The sequence below is a fragment of the Oryctolagus cuniculus genome, chromosome 7, assembly GCF_964237555.1.
Source record: "Oryctolagus cuniculus chromosome 7, mOryCun1.1, whole genome shotgun sequence".
Lineage (NCBI taxonomy): Eukaryota > Metazoa > Chordata > Mammalia > Lagomorpha > Leporidae > Oryctolagus > Oryctolagus cuniculus.
In genome coordinates this window covers 19,010,760-19,027,844 of record NC_091438.1, presented here as the reverse complement: position 1 = coordinate 19,027,844, position 17,085 = coordinate 19,010,760, and the positions used below count along the sequence as shown (strand labels likewise).

The 17,085-nt window shown below is 45.5% G+C and overlaps 1 protein-coding gene across 6 annotated transcripts in view; it reads left to right on the top strand.

Moving 5' to 3' along the window:
- Positions 1-17,085, top strand: part of DPP6 (dipeptidyl peptidase like 6) — a 1,252,024-nt gene that overhangs the window by 1,109,825 nt on the left and 125,114 nt on the right. For all 6 annotated transcript variants that reach the window (XM_051857103.2, XM_051857105.2, XM_070077270.1 and 3 more), the window contains exon 11: positions 16,071-16,194. In XM_051857103.2, the coding sequence (XP_051713063.2) occupies positions 16,071-16,194 (124 nt within the window). The remainder of the gene's footprint in view (positions 1-16,070; positions 16,195-17,085) is intronic.

The following is a 17,085-nucleotide window of genomic DNA, read 5'->3' as shown; positions in this document are numbered from 1 at the left end:
TTAAGGGCTAATTCTGAGGCCAGAGTGCTGTTTAGGACATCTGCCATTCTATCAGCCTGCTGTGTATCTCACTTCCTATGTTGGATCGTTCTCTCCCTTTTTTATTCTATCAGCTAGTATTTGCAGACACTAGTCTTGTTTATGTGCTCCCTTTGGCTCTTAGTCCTATCATTATGATCAATTGTGAACAGAAATTGATCACTGGGACTAGTGAGATGGCATTGGTACATGCCACCTTGATGGGATTGAATTGGAATCCCCTGGTATGTTTCTTTTTTTTTTTTTTTAAAGTTTTTTTTTGTTTGTTTTTTTGTTTGTGTGTTTTTTTTTTTTTTTTTGACAGGCAGAGTGGACAGTGAGAGAGAGAGAGACAGAGAGAAAGGTCTTCCTTTGCCGTTGGTTCACCCTCCAATGGCCGCCGCAGCCGGCACACTGCGCTGATCCGATGGCAGGAGCCAGGAGCCAGGTGCTTTTTCCTGGTCTCCCATGGGGTGCAGGGCCCAAGCACCTGGGCCATCCTCCACTGCACTCCCGGGCCACAGCAGAGGGCTGGCCTGGAAGAGGGGCAACCGGGACAGAATCCGGTGCCCCGACCGGGACTAGAACCCGGTGTGCCGGCGCCGCTAGGCGGAGGATTAGCCTAGTGAGCCGCGGCGCCGGCCTCCCCTGGTATGTTTCTAACTCTACTGTTTGAGGTAAGTCAGCTTGAGCATGTCCCGAATTGCACATCTCTTCCCTCTCTTATTCCCACTCTTATATTTAACAGTGATCACTTTTCAGTTAAGTTTCAACACTTAAGAATAACTGTATTGATTACAGTATTCAACCAAAAGTATTAAGTAGAATAAACAAAAAAAATACTAGGAGGGATAATGTATTAAGTTGTTCATCAACAGTCAGGGCAAGGGCTAATCAAGTCACCGTTTCTCATAGTGTTCATTTCACTTTAACATTTCACTTTTTACTTTTTTGTTTTCCCTTTGCTCTCCTACCAATGCTCCCATAAGTCTAAGCTCCCTGGTGCCATCTCTACAGGTAATTTCCAACCCTCAGTACAAAGAACAATAAACAAAGTGGAGAAAATCTGCAGGGACATATGGGAAACATTCCTCACGTGACAGTAGGAGTTTATCCAGGAAGTGCTTAATCCATAATGAATGGACAAGTTGAGTATGTGGGTGTGATGATGGGTGTATGAGTGTATGAATGGATGATGGGTGGTTTCATGAATGACTGAATTAATGGTGGATGTACGTGAGTGGATTTTGGAGAGTTGGATGGAGGAATGGGTGGGTGGAAGGAAGATGGATGTATGAATGGATGGATAGATAATAGCTGTATGAATGAATAACACGGACAATGGATAAATGGTGGATGGGTGGATGGACAGATGATAAAGAAGAGCAGGAGAGAGGGATGGTTGATGAAAGAGTAGATGAAAGGAGGATGGATATAAGAAAAGATGGATGATACATAGATGATGGATGACTGTGTGAATAGATTATGGGTAATGGATGAGTAGGTAAGTGGATGGATGGATGGTTGCATGGATGACGAATGGCTGTGTGATTAGATGATGGATGGGAGGATGGAGAAATGGATGGATGGATGGACTGATGACAAATAGGTTAATGGTGCTGAATAAAAGAAAATGAAGATATTATCCTATTCAGTGGATCCCTTCATGTTCAAAACATTTAAAATGTTGAATGAAAACTTCTCAGTCCCTAAGATGTGTTACGTTTGACACCCCCTCACTTTTTTATCCCTTATGCTACTGCTGTAACTGAGTTACAGTGAGCCCCTAAGATGGAGGGAAAAGTTAGCTTGGTCTATCCCTCCAATGAAAATGAAATTATGGAGATACTCATATACATAGAACTGTAATTTGTCTGAAAGTCCTTATTTTTCTATTTTTTAAAACAGTTTGTTCCTGAACATATTTTTTAGACAATTGTGTGTCTCATTTGATGGCATACTGAGATCTGGAGCCATACACTTTATCGTGGGCATCCGTTAGTATTTAGTGTCATTTCCACTTGTTCAACAGTGCCCTTTGTTAAAGCACATCCTTTTTTTAAAAATTCTCTTTTACAGTATTTTTTAGACCCAAATTGGTCCATGAAATAAATACTGCTTAAAAAATGTCAACCTTAATTGCAGGCTCTTTATTTTACTGAATAAACGGGCTTTTGCTCCCTTTGCCCTTTATTGCCAGATAACTGTCAGAACCTTTGCTGGATTTGGAATACCAAGAAGTGACACAGCACATTAATCCCTGTGAGAGAGACAATGCTCTATTAATATTTTATAGCAAACAAATGGACTAATAAAAAATTCATATACTGCTCACCAAGAAGAGTCACTGAAGATACCTTAAGCTGGGGATTCATGGGAATGTTATAATGTTTTCTTAGCCAAGCTGTGCTTTTACAAGTGTTCCTCCCACATGCTCCATGGCAGTTTCTGTTTCCTTCTGTGAGAGCAGTGCTCACTGTGTATTGAAATTGATGGCTTGATCATCTGTCTCCCTTTCTCTCTGTGAGCTGCCCTGCATGAAGGTTTTGTCCATCTCTGTATTGCCAGGCTAGAATCACCCACTAAGCCATGACTAAGTGCTTTTTGAATGAATAGTAAGAGCAGATATAGTGCTTTAGATTAAAGAGAAAATTGGTAGCATTGCTTCCAGGAATTTTCGCTTCCTGTTAATATTTTGGTACCATGTCCTTTTTAAAACGCAATTTCAATCATCACTGAAATGACTATCTATTTTCTATGGTAATCAGAATACCTCAGTATTGCTCCTCATCTTGACATCAATCCTTGTCTTTCAATACCCAGTTCCAACCTTATCTTCAAAAGAAATGATTCTACTTCAAGCCCTATTTTCTCCTTTCCTTTAACTGCTCCCCAATTTCTCTTTATTCTGAAATACTTGATTTGCCTATGAATACATTTCTTCAAATAATGTGTAATGTGGGGAGAGATTGAAATAGAGGTCTACAGTTGAAAGGCTTTTGCAATTCTTTGCCGATGGTCTCTCCTGTTTGTCAGAGACCTGCTGATCTCAAATCAGTGGTTCTCACCCTCTAGCATGCCTTGGAAAAATGAGGGTCCTTTGTTAAACTGGACATTGCAGGTCCTCATGCCAAGAGTTCCAGATTCAGTGGTTGTGCAAGCGAGACCTGAAAATGTATATTTCTAAAACTTTCCAGATGCTGCTGATCTGGAGGCCGTAGTTAGAGAACCACTGTGGAGCGCTCTGAACATTGGGTGTAGAGACCATTTCTTCTCTTTGCTTTCTCTTCTAATGGGATGGGTGTTGGCTGATTTTATCATGAAGGCCTTAGAGCCCACTGTGGGTGGGCCCAGCTTCCTTGAGTGAGGGTGACTATAGGAAGCCATGCTGCCTTTGATTGCTGCAAACCCAGGCCAGGGCACACAGGACCAGTGGAAACGGACTTCTCCTGTCCCTGTCCATGCCTCCTTCCGGGTAGCAACATAAAGAGAACCAACATGGTGATACCAGGAGAGGATTTCATGATTGATGACCTACACAGACATGAACAGGTTCTCTGGGAGAAGCCACAGCTCAGCAGAGGCTCATCAGCTCTCTCAGCAAGCAGTCATTCATTCCTGCCATAACCAAGTCCATTCTCCTATAGGGACATCCACTCTCACTATCATATACTGACTCACATTCTTCCCTGCACGATTTCACTGGGTAAAGTATCCAGTACCTTCTAATGGGTGTGACCCATTCTAATCACTGTTGACTTCATTTCCATTGAGATTTTTCTCATTATAATGTCCCTCTAGATTCTCCTTTGGATCAGTACCTCCCCCTTCTCCACTTGACAGACAGTATCAGGTCAGAAGATGGTGATAGACTTCTCTCTGTGCCCATGCCTCAGGACTGGACCATGATAATAAGAACAACTGTGCCTTGCTCTTTGCTTTCTGCTCTTTGTCCCAAGGGGATTTCAGCCCTGCTTACTTGGCATTGGAGACAATAGTGATAATACATGATAATGTGAGGTGGGAAGGCACAGATCATTAGCACTGCAAAAAGATAATGAGAGGGAGAGAGAAATGTGGTTTTCTTGGAGGATTTATGGTTCTGGAAGGTTCTATCACCCTGTTTTCACCAGCAAAAAGGAATTGTGTACCTCAGATCCAGCCCCTGGTTGGAGCAAGGGGGCCTATTTGCTGCATTGTCTGTGGGCTGCATTCCTGGGCACAGAACCCCCTGCCTGTTGTGAACAGTGAGTGTAAAAACCTCTACAGTGAGTTTCTGGGAGGGTTGAACGTGGCATTGTCCTGGCAAAAGGGGCCCTGATGAAGAGATAGGCCTGACACAAGTCAGCTGGGCCTCCAGGCTGACCCCAGTCACTGCACCTGGACATTCTCCTGAGCGTTGTGAGAGTGCCCATTCTGTATAACTAAGAAATCACAGTAGCAAAGCTCCCAAGAGAAGTCAGCACATCCAAGCCCTTAGAACTCTAGATGTTAAAGCTTTGCTCCACTGTGGGGAGCAGCTCGGACTAGACTGTTACTGGAATTAAGACTTATTCTATGCATCTGCTCTCCCACAATATGGCGCTGGGAGAGAAGTAAACAGCTTTCGCACAGCTGCCTCCAGTTCAACCAATTAACTGTAGGACTTGCTCCTGATTGGAGAGCAGCGTACTCGGCGTGTGGGCAGCCGAGTTGGGATTGGCGGAGGAGGACTATAAAGGAGGAGAGAGACGGCATGCACCAGGAACATCTATGGGGAACATCTAGCTGAAGGAACACCTGTGCAGCCCCCGAGAAGAGCCGGCCGGCGGTGTGCCGCTCCCCTGCGGAAGTGGGGAATGCGGCCAGGGGGAACTGCCCTTCCACGGAGGTGGAAGGGATAGTAGCCAACCCGGGAAGAACCAGCAGCAAACCCGGGGAGGGCCGAGCAGACGAAAGAACAGCGCAGGGTCCTGTGTTGCTCCTCCACGAAGAGGGGGAGCGACATAATGGTGCCGTGACTCGGATATGAAGCCTAGGCAGGGTTTAGTGTTGCTCCTCCACGAAGAGGGGGAGCGACACTCCACAAAATCAAATCACTTGCCTCTTCCCTTATTTATTTTCAATAAGTACACTATACTCAGTTTGTCTATATATTTTAAGTGATCCATGTTTGGCTTGGTGAAAAAGCCAGCTTGGATCTTTACTGCTGTTCTATGTGAAACCCCTTATCTGTCCCAAGTTGGTGATGCTCTTTGCATCAAGGGCCTAGGCTGCTCTAAATAGACCCAGCCACCCTCTGCTGAACTAGAAGAGCAAACCCTCATTATAGAGTGGGTTGTATTTGTTGAAACAAACTTTTTAAAAGTTTTATTTATTTTCATTTAATTTGCAATTCAGAAAGAGAGTGGGAGAGATAGAGATCCACCTTCCCATATGCCTGCAACTGCTGGTTCTGTGCCAGGCTGAAGTTGGGAGCTGGAAACTCAATCCAGGTCTCTCAAGTGGGTAGCAGGGACTCAAGATTTTGGGCCATCACCTGCTGCCTCCCAAGGTGTACATTAGCAGGAGACTGGAATTAGAAGGATCCAGGGGTTGCTGGTGCTGTGGCAAATGGGCTAAGCCTCCCTCCGCAGCACCAATATCCTATATGGACACCAGTTCGAATCCTGACTGCTTCTCTTCTGATCCAGCTCTCTGCTATGCCCTGGGAAGGCAGTAGAGGATGGCCCGAGTCCTTGGGTCCCTGCACCTGTGTGGGAGACCTGGAAGAAGCTCCTTTCTCCTGGCTTCAGATTGGCCCAGCTCCGGCCATTACAGCCATTTGGGGAGTGAACCAAGTAATGGAAGACCTTTCTCTCCATCTCTCCTTCTCTGTAACTCTGCTTCTCAAATGAATAAATAAATCTTTAAAAACAAAAAAAGAGCCAGACCACAAACCTAGACACTCCAACTTGGGACGCATCTTAACTGCTGCTCCAAATGTCAACCCCAAAACATTGAGCTGTTATCACCTTCTCCATCACTCAGTGTTTGTATTCTATTTGCTGCCTATCTAATCTGATGTTACCATCTTGTGGATACTTAATGTTGTTTGTTAAGTGGGCATTATCAATCATTCTGTTACCTGGATTCTCTCACCTGCCCCCCCTTGAGGACCTTCAAAAACTCATTCTGTGAACCTGGTCTGGCTGAAGCACCCAGGGCAGCCATGAGCAGGTGCATTCTGAGGACAGGTGCCTGTGTCAGCTGCCAGCGTGTGCTGCACTGCCCAATAGCTCAGCCTCGTCCAGGGACCTAAACTGTTGCTGCACAGCATGATGCTCCTTTTAAAATATGTTTTATCTACTTTTAAATTTGTTCCTCCTTTATGTCAGTGTACTACCTATTAATGCTTTAAAATAATAAGGGCAGGTGTTAGGGGGCCACAACAGGTTAAGCTGCCACTAGGGACACCCACAACTCATACGAGTGCCTGGGATTCAGTCCTGTCTCCACTCCAATGCAGCTTCTGCTAAGGCACTTGGGAGACAGCAGGTGATGACCCAAGTGCTAGGTCCCCTGCCACCCATGTGGGAGACCCACATGGAGTTTCTGGCTCCTGGCTTCAGTGTGGCCTAGCTGTTGCATCATTTGGAGAGTAACCAACAAATGGAAATTCACTGTGTCCCCCTTCCCTCCCCCTCACCCTCTTCCTTCCCTTCTCTGTCACTCTGCCTTTCAAATAAATAAAACTTAAACAAATAATGCAGACTGGTTTATAATGAAAAATAACTGTCCCTGCCTACCATTCTAACCCATCCCACCCCCAGAATGGAGATGACTTTTACCTCTTTCTGCTCTTTTTCCTGATAGAGTACTAAATAATAAAAGTACTTCACTGCCTTATTAATTAATTCCTATATTATCTATTGTCTCTTTCTTGTGCTAGACAGTAATTCAGCAGACTTAACCCTCTGCCCACTCCACCTTTTTCTTATGTATGAGTATGTACATTTTTTCTGCATTGGTTACCTTTATGAAATAAAATAATATCCTATTCTCACAGTGTTTTTCCCACTCCATTAACAAGAGCAGAGTTCCTAACTCTCCAACTCATAAAATGAGTATATTAGCCTTGTACCATTCCTCCATGTCTCTTCCCTGCACCTAACACCCAGTAACTTAGGTGATCTTTGTTGATATTTTGACTTCATTGAGGTTGATCGAATTTACAGTTTGTGGCAATAACTAAATTTTCCTTTTTTAATAGGGTGATTCTAAAAGAATAAGACTGATAAATAACATTCAGTTGATCATAGCTAAGTAATTATCATTCAAGATAAAGCTAAATGGTGCACTGTGATTATGTGTCTTTTTCTCTCACTTCTTTTTTTCCTGGACTTTTCATTGCCTTTATTTATTTATTTATTTTGACAGGCAGAGTGGACAGAGAGAGAGAGAAACAGAAAGGTCTTCCTTTGCCGTTGGTTCACCCCACAATGGCCACTGAGGCCGGCGCACTGTGCCAATCTGAAGCCAGGAGCCAGGTACTTCTCCTGGTCTCCCATGCAGGTGCAGGGCCCCAGGACTTGGGCCATCCTCCACTGCCTTCCCGGGCCACAGCAGAGAGCTGGCCTGGAAGAGGAGCAACCAGGACAGAATCCAGCGCCCCGACCGGGACTAGAACCCGGTGTGCCCATGCCACAGGCGGAGGATTAGCCTATTGAACCACGGCGCCAGCCTCATTGCCTTTATATTTTACTTGCATCATTTAATTTTATCATGTCCTCTCTCCTTTTTTTTTTTTTTTTTTTGGACATTTATTAGCTATCCTGTTATATTTTCCTCTTCTCCAAATCTGGCTCTCCAACTAGCCTCCACAGCCATGCTGGAGTCTGAATTACTTTATATCCTTTATACTAATGTCACCGTGGGACTTCCCCATATTGCGCTCCAGGTTAAAGTGACTTTCCTAGATCTAATGTCATTTTCTCTCTTGATTTACTCCCACTTTTGCCTGGAGCACATTCTCCAGATGGTTTCCTAAGAAAGGAGTACAGGAAATGAAGTTTATGACTTCTTGAAAACCTAGACATGTCTGATTTTTTTCCTTTAATTTTAGAATTTTAGCTGAATATAGAATGATACTTTAAAAATCATTATTCCTCAAAGTTAGATCGTGTAGTTCAATTGCTTCTAGCATTCAGTATTTCTTAGGATAAGCCTGAAGTTTTTCTGGGACTTATTCCTCTGTAAGTCACCTGTTTTATTTCCTTTCCTTTTCCTTCTTAGATTTTGAAGTAATACACATCTAACTGTGTTTTCTTCCCATTTGTCACCTATTTCATCCACAGACTCTCAGTGATGTGTATTTCAATCGTGCTACTCAACTCTGTGCTATCTTTTACTCAAAGCTCTGAATCCCATAGATTCTCCCAGGGGTTAATAATTCTGTAGATTTTTTTCAGTTTTTTTTTTTTTTTGGACAAGTAGAATGGACAGTGAGAGAGAGAGACAGAGAGAAAGGTCTTCCTTTTTCTGTTGGTTCACCCCCTAATGGCCGCTGTGGCCAGCGCACCACGCTGATCCGAAGCTAGGAACCAGATGCTTCTCCTGGTCTCCTATGTGGGTGCAAGGCCCAAGGACTTGGGCCATTCTCCACTGCACTCCCGGGCTACAGCAGAGAGCTGGCCTGGAAAAAGAGCAACCGGGACAGAATCCGGCGCCCCAACCGGGACTAGAACCTGGTGTGCCGGCGCCACAGGCGGAAGATTAGCCTATTGAGCCACAGCGCCGGCCAGCTTCTGTTTTCTATAGCCAGACTCATTCCTCATTATTCTTTGGTCTGCCACTGGTCTTTGAGAAATGTGTTAGAATCTCTTGATTTCTTTCTGTTATCTTTATTATTTGTGGATATGTACCTATTTTATTGCTATATTATCATCACAACTAGATTTCTAGAAGGAAAAGAAATAAACAAATGTGACCTATCCACCTTAAATTGAAAACCTTAAGTGCCTTTTGATAACATTTTTCTTATTTAAAAATTAATCTATGCAGCATAGAGAATAACCACTTGTCATCCCACTACCCATAGAAGCTACTGAGTGCATATGATTAATTTTCTCCTGCGTTTCTTTTCTAGAAATGTGTCCTTGTTCTTTGCTTGCTCGTTTATTAGAATTAAGTGTTTTTTCCCAGAACCGTTTATTGCAGAAGTCTTCCCTCCTCTTGGGACTCTGGATGACACATATGTGAAATGCTGAATTCTTATACAAGCTGTCCTCTTATGTAAACTTTTGTGTTTTCAGGCTGCCCACCCACTTATGGATCTGCTGATCAATATATCAGTAGAAGTCATGGGACAGACATTTGAAACAGTGGTTAGAACTCCACTGGGGGGCCAGCGCTGCGGTTCACTAGGATAATCCTCCACCTGTGGCGCCAGCACACCGGGTTCTAGTCCCAGTCAGGGCACTGGATCCTGTCCCGGTTGCTCCTCTTCCAGTCTGCTGTGGCCTGGGAGTGCAGTGGAGGATGGCCCAGGTCCTTGGGCCCTGCACCCGCATGGGAGACCAGGAGAAGCACCTGGCTCCTGGCTTCGGATCAGCGTGGTGTGCTGGCCGCAGCGGCCATAGGGGGGAGAACCAATGGAAAAAGGAAGACCTTCCTCTCTCTCTCTGTCTCTATCTCGCTGTCCACTCTGCCTGTCAAAAAAAAAAAAAAAAATAGAACTCCACTGGGGACACCCACATCCCTTGTTGGAGGACCTGAGTTTGGATACTGGCTCTTTCCTCTTCCAATCAAACTTCCTGCTATTGTGCACTATGGGAGGACCTGGAGGATGGCTCATGTGCCTGGGCCCTGCCACCCGTGTGGGAGACCTGGAGTAAGTTCTGAGCTCCTGGATTTGGCTTGGCCCAGTCCCAGCTTTTGTGGGCATTTGGAGAGTGAACCAGTAGATCAAGTACTAACTCTCACTCACTCTCTCTGCCTCTCAAATAAATGAAATATTTTTTTTAAAAAAGAAGTCATATAGCTCTATTAGCTATATTATGCTATTAGTAAATTTTTTATAAATCTCTCATTTTTCTTTTTAAAAGCATTTGACTATTCTGTCCATTCCATCTTACATGTGAATTTGATGGTTATTTTATTAGGTACTCTGCAAAAAGTATCTCAGCTGTTCTATCAGCATTATATTCATTCCTTAACAAATATTAAATATTTACTCCAAGAAAAGCACCATGCAAAGTGCTGAAAATGTAGAAATGAATATGGGAGATAGGATCTCTGTCTTCACAGAGCTTGAATATAAAAATAAATTCAATCCTTCTCTCTTTTCTTCTGAAAAACAATATGTTCCTATTCCTTTTCATTGAAATCTGTATTCATGAATATATGCTTAGATTTTTGTTGACATTTAATACGTGTGCATTTTAATGGAGTATAGTGCAGTATTTCAACACATGTATGAGGCACAAACAGGTGAAATCAGGTAATGCAGCATAATTAGCATTTCCATTTCCTGATCTTTTTTCATTTTCAGAGTCTACCAGCTCCTCTCTTCTGGTTCCTGTGTCGTCATTGTTGATGTGTGTTAGCTTTTATTTTTGATTTTTTACAAATGTACTGCATGTGTATCATTCTATAAAATGTTCACCTAGTATTTCTTTATGTTATTTATATTATTGAGTTTGACTTTATTGTCAATTGATGATAGTTTAGAACTAGCTATGGATGAATTTATTTTGGAGGTCATCTCTTTTTTACACTTGAACTTTTAATTTTGAGCTGCCGCCTTTTTTTAAGATTTATTTATTTTATTTGAAAGAGTTACACAGAGATAGAAGGAGAGAGAGAGAGAGAGAGAGAGGTCTTCCATCCACTGGTTCACTTCCCAGTTGGCTGCAACAGCTGGAGCTGTGCTAATCCAAAGCCAGGAGCCAGGAGCTTCTTCCCAGTCTCCCACGCAGGTGCAGGGACCCAAGGATTTGGGCCATCTTCTACTGCTTTTCCAGGCCATAGCAGAGAACTGGATCAGAAGAGGAGCAGCTAGGACTCAAATTGGTGCGCATATGGGATGCTGGCACCACAGGCAGTGGGTTTACCCGCTATGCCACAGTGCCGGCCCCTAGTTGCCTTCTTAAAGCAATATAGGGTATATTTAAGTAGAAGATATGCATTAAATAAGAAGTATGGTTATCTTCTTAGACTGTACCTGTGAAATACATGAAATCTGTTCTCTTTATGTTAATAAAAATAAAAATAGATTCTCATTATCAAGGAAGTAAAAAATTGAAATAATACCCAACAATAGACATATTACATAGGAAAAATTTTAGATCATCCTACATTTTGACTCTTTGTCAAAACTTATTTCCTTTCTACTGAATTATTGTGATTTTTCTTTTTCCTTATAACTCAGAGAATGTATTATAATATGCATAACTGTTTTATTAATCTCTTAGAACAGGGAAGACTTTTGAAGCCTGCGCGTTCTCATCTTTTTTCTATGCAGAGCCCCAGCCTCTGTGCTGTTGGTCATGGTGCCCTCTCTGGTTTTCCCACAAGAAGCCTGCTGTTCTCCCGTGTGGAGAAGACCTGTCTTCTGCCGTTGTACCACGGTTGTACCTCGCTGTCGCCTCCCTCCGCCCTGGGGAGAACCTCCCCAGTTTCCCGTACTTTCCCTGAATCAGATTTATCTAATTTTCCATCTTGGTTCCCTGGAAACCCCCTCACACACCTTTTTCCATCTCAAGTTGCGAGTTTCCAGCTGTGTCCTTTTTCACAAAAAGCTGTGTGGTTCTCCTTTTCTCTATCCTGCCATGTTTGTCAGACCCTCATCTTTTTCTGCCTGATACTTGGCCACAGACACAGGTTGAGGGCTGCCTTGGACTGCTCTCTCTGACCTTTAAGGCCTAAACTGAAAGACAGGGGTGTGTTCAATGAGTTCCAGCTTGGCTCCCAGTTCTAGCTTCTTGCTAACACTCACGGGGAGGCAGCAGGTGATGGCTCAAGTACTCAGGTCCCTACCACCCATATGGGAGGCTGCATTGAGTTCCCGGCTCCTAGGCATTTGGGGAGTGACACAGCAGACGGGAGTATGCTTTGCCCCTCTCTCTCCCTCCCTCCCCTTCTTCTTCCCCCTCTCCCTCCCCCTCCCGCCCTCCCCCCCACACTCCTACCCCCTATCTCTCTGCCTCTCTACAAAATCAAATTTTAACTTTTCCTTGTCATCTGGAAGACACAGTCTCACACATTTCCAGTTGATGTGTCTTGACAGCGCTGAGTGGGAATTGTTCTTCAGCCTTCTTGGAGATGTTTCCTTGACTTTCTGAGTCGGCTGGTATAGATGGAAAAGAAGACCCTTCCTTAGCACTCATATAGTAAAGGTTTGGCGTCTGCCATGTCTGGTCGGGGCAAGCCCGCATTCTTCAGGGAGGAGAAGGCCATGACGGGGGGGACTGGTGCTTTCTGCCTGCTTTCCATGCCTGGTGCTGCCCTGTGTCCCCCAGGAAGCAAATGTGGACAGCTGCTGCTCGGTTCCATCAGGTGCATCTGCACTGCAGTTACAGGTCCTCAACACTAACTTTTAGTGGCATTGTTATTCTTTGTATATCTTTATAGACATGAGAGCAAAGTTGGGAAAGGCGACCTCAGGTTGGCTGGGGAGACACCGCGGATACTGGGAATCTCTTGTGCCGGTAAATCACACGTGATGTGGCCGTGCGGACGGGCCACTCGGGTCAGCCAAGCAGGTGCTCCCCATTGGCCCCTGACAGCAAGCTCACAGCCAGGACCCATTCCATTTCATGGCTATGGAACCACTCAGGGATGCGGTCTGGCCCTGCTGAGGCAACCGCAGGTGGGACATGAAATTCAATAAATCCACATACAGCAGGCTAATTTTTAAGTTGTTAATGCCATATGGCCTGCAGACAATGTTGTAAATATCCAAATGGCCTTTGGCAGAAAAAAAAAAAAGTTCCTCACCCCTGGTTTAGATGAACAGATTTGAAATTTAGAAAATGATAAGCTCACCAGGAATTAGGAGAGTCTTACTTATTCTGGTAAGTATTTCTGCCAGGAGACACTTCTCCAGGGGGTAACAGTTTCATTTTCCTTCCTGTGAACATCAACTGTAACTATAAAACCTTCCACAGCAGAACCACACCCCGTCCGCATTGTCGCCTGTCTGTGAGATGCTGTCCGTGTCACCTGTGTACCACTAACACTCCCATTAAATAACCCCTATATGTCAGCTATGACTTGATTGTTTAAAACAACCAGTGTAGGCACTGATAACATTCATGGAGTTAGGAAGTGTTGATCATATATGAGAAGCTGTTCTACACGTTGATGAGGTCGGCATGAAGCTCTGAGAGCGAGACAGGTGAGGGTTTGAGCAGTGTTTTGATAAATGGCTGTCCCATCCGAAGACAGGTAGGGCCAGCGTTGTGGAACAGCAGGCTAAGCCGCCACTGCAATGCCAGCATCCGATGTCAGAGTATCAGTCTGAGCCTCAGTGGTTTGCTTCTCCTCTAGCTTCTTGCTAATGCATCTGGGGAGGCAGCAAATCATGGGTCTCTACTACTCATGATTGACGTTCCACCTCAAATCAGGATAGAAACAAAGCTGTAGCAGCCCTCTGCTAAGCCACACTCTGCCCCTAACGCAGGGAGAGGTGCCACAGAAAGGGACCCAGTGGGTGGTGCTTGTGAGAATCATTCTATTGTCCACGTACCTGACACTGTAAAGTAGGAAAGTACAAACCGAAGAGGACAGTACTCGCTTTGTCGAGTGGGCACCTGACACCATGCACAAAGGAACGAAGCTGTGGTTCCCTCTTCTAAGAAGTGACAAACATCTGAGAAATGTCTCCACCTTGCCCTAACTCCATGAAGCAGGCTGCTGCAATCCCATGTTTCGTGGCCAAGGACTTTCAACATGACCAATAAAGCAGTTATATCGACCATGCAATTACTGTTGATGCCAGAGGACCCAGCCCCGCCCCCGCGCTGTCCACCTGGCTTAATGGTGTTCTCCCAAGACTTGTTCCAGACCTCTCACTGGGGAGCTTATTCCCAAAAGGAAGACTTGCACTCAGCTATGAAAGTCCACTGATGGCACCAAGTCAAGAAATGGAAATGTTGAGAACAGTGCACGTATTTGACGTCTATGAAGATGATTTCACAAGGATGCTGTGAAGACTAGGTAGAGGCATAGGATGGATGGAAGTTTCCAGCAAGTAGGAAGACAAATAGTGTTCTCTTGGGTCAGTAAGAAGGCCATGGAGAAAAACTAGTCATTCTGGGAATTCTTCCCTTTTCTTCCTTGACTTCCTGTGGTTGGAATGTGTTTGCCAGTAGACTAAGTGCAGATTGTCCTGTGGCATCACAGCCACACCCTTGACTGGACAGGTGTGCCCAACAGTTGCTAGTGCTAGCTCATGGCCATTCAAGTTACTATTCTCTTCAACATACGTCCGAGGCTGGACTCCAAGACCAGCTATGACACCATTAAAAGCAAAAAGAAGTGTGTGTGATACAAGGGCTGGGCACCGATCTTGAATTACTTTTAAGGAGCACAGTGAAATAAAATTTTTTCATGTCTGCAGATACCTAGGGAGATCACCAAGTGCCATCATTATAAATGTTCCTCCCAGCCTCGGGCAGTGAACCAGAGAGCAAAGCAGAACCTTTGGGGAATGTGGCTGAAAGGAAGGGCAGGAGCCAGGACAGAGGACAGAGGGGGATGCAGACCCCGGGAATACACAGACTCAGGCTCCCCGGGGTAGGCAGGCTGGGAAGCAGATGGCACAGACAGAAGCTGCCCTCTCAGCAGTCACAGAAGCTGAAGAGGTTGAAAATCATGGAAGCTGGATTGTGCCCCTCGTCTTGGGGGTGTGTTTGTGTGTACCTTACCACTCATATCCTCAGTAAGTTACCAGCTCTGAGTGTGATGGCCAGTTCCAGGCCTCAGCTGGCCAAGGCCAGCTGTATTTGTCCTGTGCTGTGTGCCCTTGATTTAGGTTATTTAAAAATCTTGATTAACAGGTGGATTTGGGGAAGGGAGGCATTCAGCCGTCTAATCTCCTAGCTCACTGGGGCTTAGTGCGAAGCACCTGGTCATTTAGTCCTTTCTGTTGAGAATAATTACTAAATGCAGTGAAGTCCCTTTCCAGCACACTAGGAATTGTCTGGTGAATGTGCCACAGTCTTTAGTGATAAGAGATCTTGTAAGACCACAAAGTAATCATTCAGAACAGTAGATCTCATTATAGATATAGATGGGCTAGGTGATTGAATGCATGTTCACTGGCTTCGAGAACATTCTGGGAGTTCACCTGAGGATATTCATTGGGGCCACTTATTTTCTTGACGTTTCCTTCTTCCTCTTGGATATAAAATGGTTGAGTGTTTTTTTTTTTAATTCAATTTTTGGAGGGCCCTGGATGATCAAATTAATGACCAGAAACCCCAAGACCCCTCCTGCTACACATATAGGGTAACACAAAAAACTCTGTGATATTTTCAGGTTTCGGCAAAATCAGGCACGTGACATATGGGATATCAAACCAAATTCACCTGAAACCCAGAGCCATGATCCAATTTCCCTAATTAGCGAGAGTGTCCCTGGGCATTTATCTCAAGGAAGAGCAGAAAAGAGAGTAGCGATGGGTGCGGCGCTCTACTTCCTGCTAACACGGACTGGTGCGTTGGCCTTGGACTGAGATGTGAAAATGAAGTCAACACAGCAGTGTCTCCCAGAATGTGTGACTTACAGAGCAGCCCCAGATGCCCTCACCCCCTCAAGCTGGCCAGCACGGCCAGCAGTGGGCCGCGTGCACTTGCGTGGGACTCTGAACTTCTCCCGGTTCATCTTAGCACAGCTCCGAGCCTCGGCTACCCTCCGAGTTCTGCATCACCGTGCAGAGAAACCCACCTGAGACCCTCTCTGGATGTCTGTCACTCACACACTCCAGCCACTGGCCCCTGCATCCAGGCCCGGGAAGGAGCTGCCTGCTGGTTTCCATGCCCTGTGCGGATTCCTGCAAAGCCTCATCCTGCGTGTTTGTGTGTTTTCAGGGAGTATTACATCACCATGGTGAAGTGGGCGACCAGCACCAAGGTCGCGGTGACCTGGCTGAACCGGGCACAGAATGTGTCCATCCTGACCCTCTGCGATGCCACCACGGGGGTGTGCACAAAGGTACGGAGTGTGCGTGTGTGTTGGAGCGGGGAGGGGTGATAAGCACCGGAGGCAGGAGGCCTCCACGTCATTTGGAGCTAAGGGCTCCCTGGTGCCCTAAGCATCCGTGTGTGTCCAGCTCTCTGCTTTTGGTGCCACCTTGTGGATACATTAAGTACTGCTTTGAAAACCCAGGACCTTGTAGATTGCGGTTCGCCGCTGTTTGACAGAGGAGCACTCTCCTCATTTCCTAATTGATGTTCAAGGCAGGCAGGGGCTGGCCTCGGGCCACAGAGCCTGGGTGAAGTCTGCGCTCACCCTGCCTTGCTCCATTTCTGCTGTTCTGTCTTCCTCGGGACCCAAAGCCAGATAGCCCTGGGGGTGACAGCCCGGCACTGGGTCTAGGAGCCTCAAGGTGCAATGGATCAATGGGTGGTTGGAGAAGGCTAACACCGGGAGAGAAATTGAAGACACATACAAGGGGCAAGGAGGAAAGCCCTGATGGGGCCATGCTGCTAAGTCACAGCCTGAGAAGCAGGTCCCCTAGGGTTATTTTCAATTAACACATTCAGGCAGCTCTTTCAGAAACTATTTTTTTGACCCGAAATTTTTAATTCTCCCACTGAGAGGGAGAATGGCTTGCAGAACAAGGGCCCTAGGGCAGCTGCTCTCCCTGCTCTGTCAAAGTGGTTTCAAGGTGAGGCACAAGGGCTTGTTTCTGGGAGGAAAGAGTGGATGCACAGTCGAGCAGCTGGGGTTGGTTAGCATGCAAGTGTCAGGAACAGAAACCCTAATGATGACCCACGGGTACAAGAGCTGCTGCCCAAGGCCAAGCGAGCACCAGCCCCAGGAGCCTGGAGCCTAGGGTGTCACCTCATGTGCCAAACAGCTGTGTCTTGACATTCAGGATTT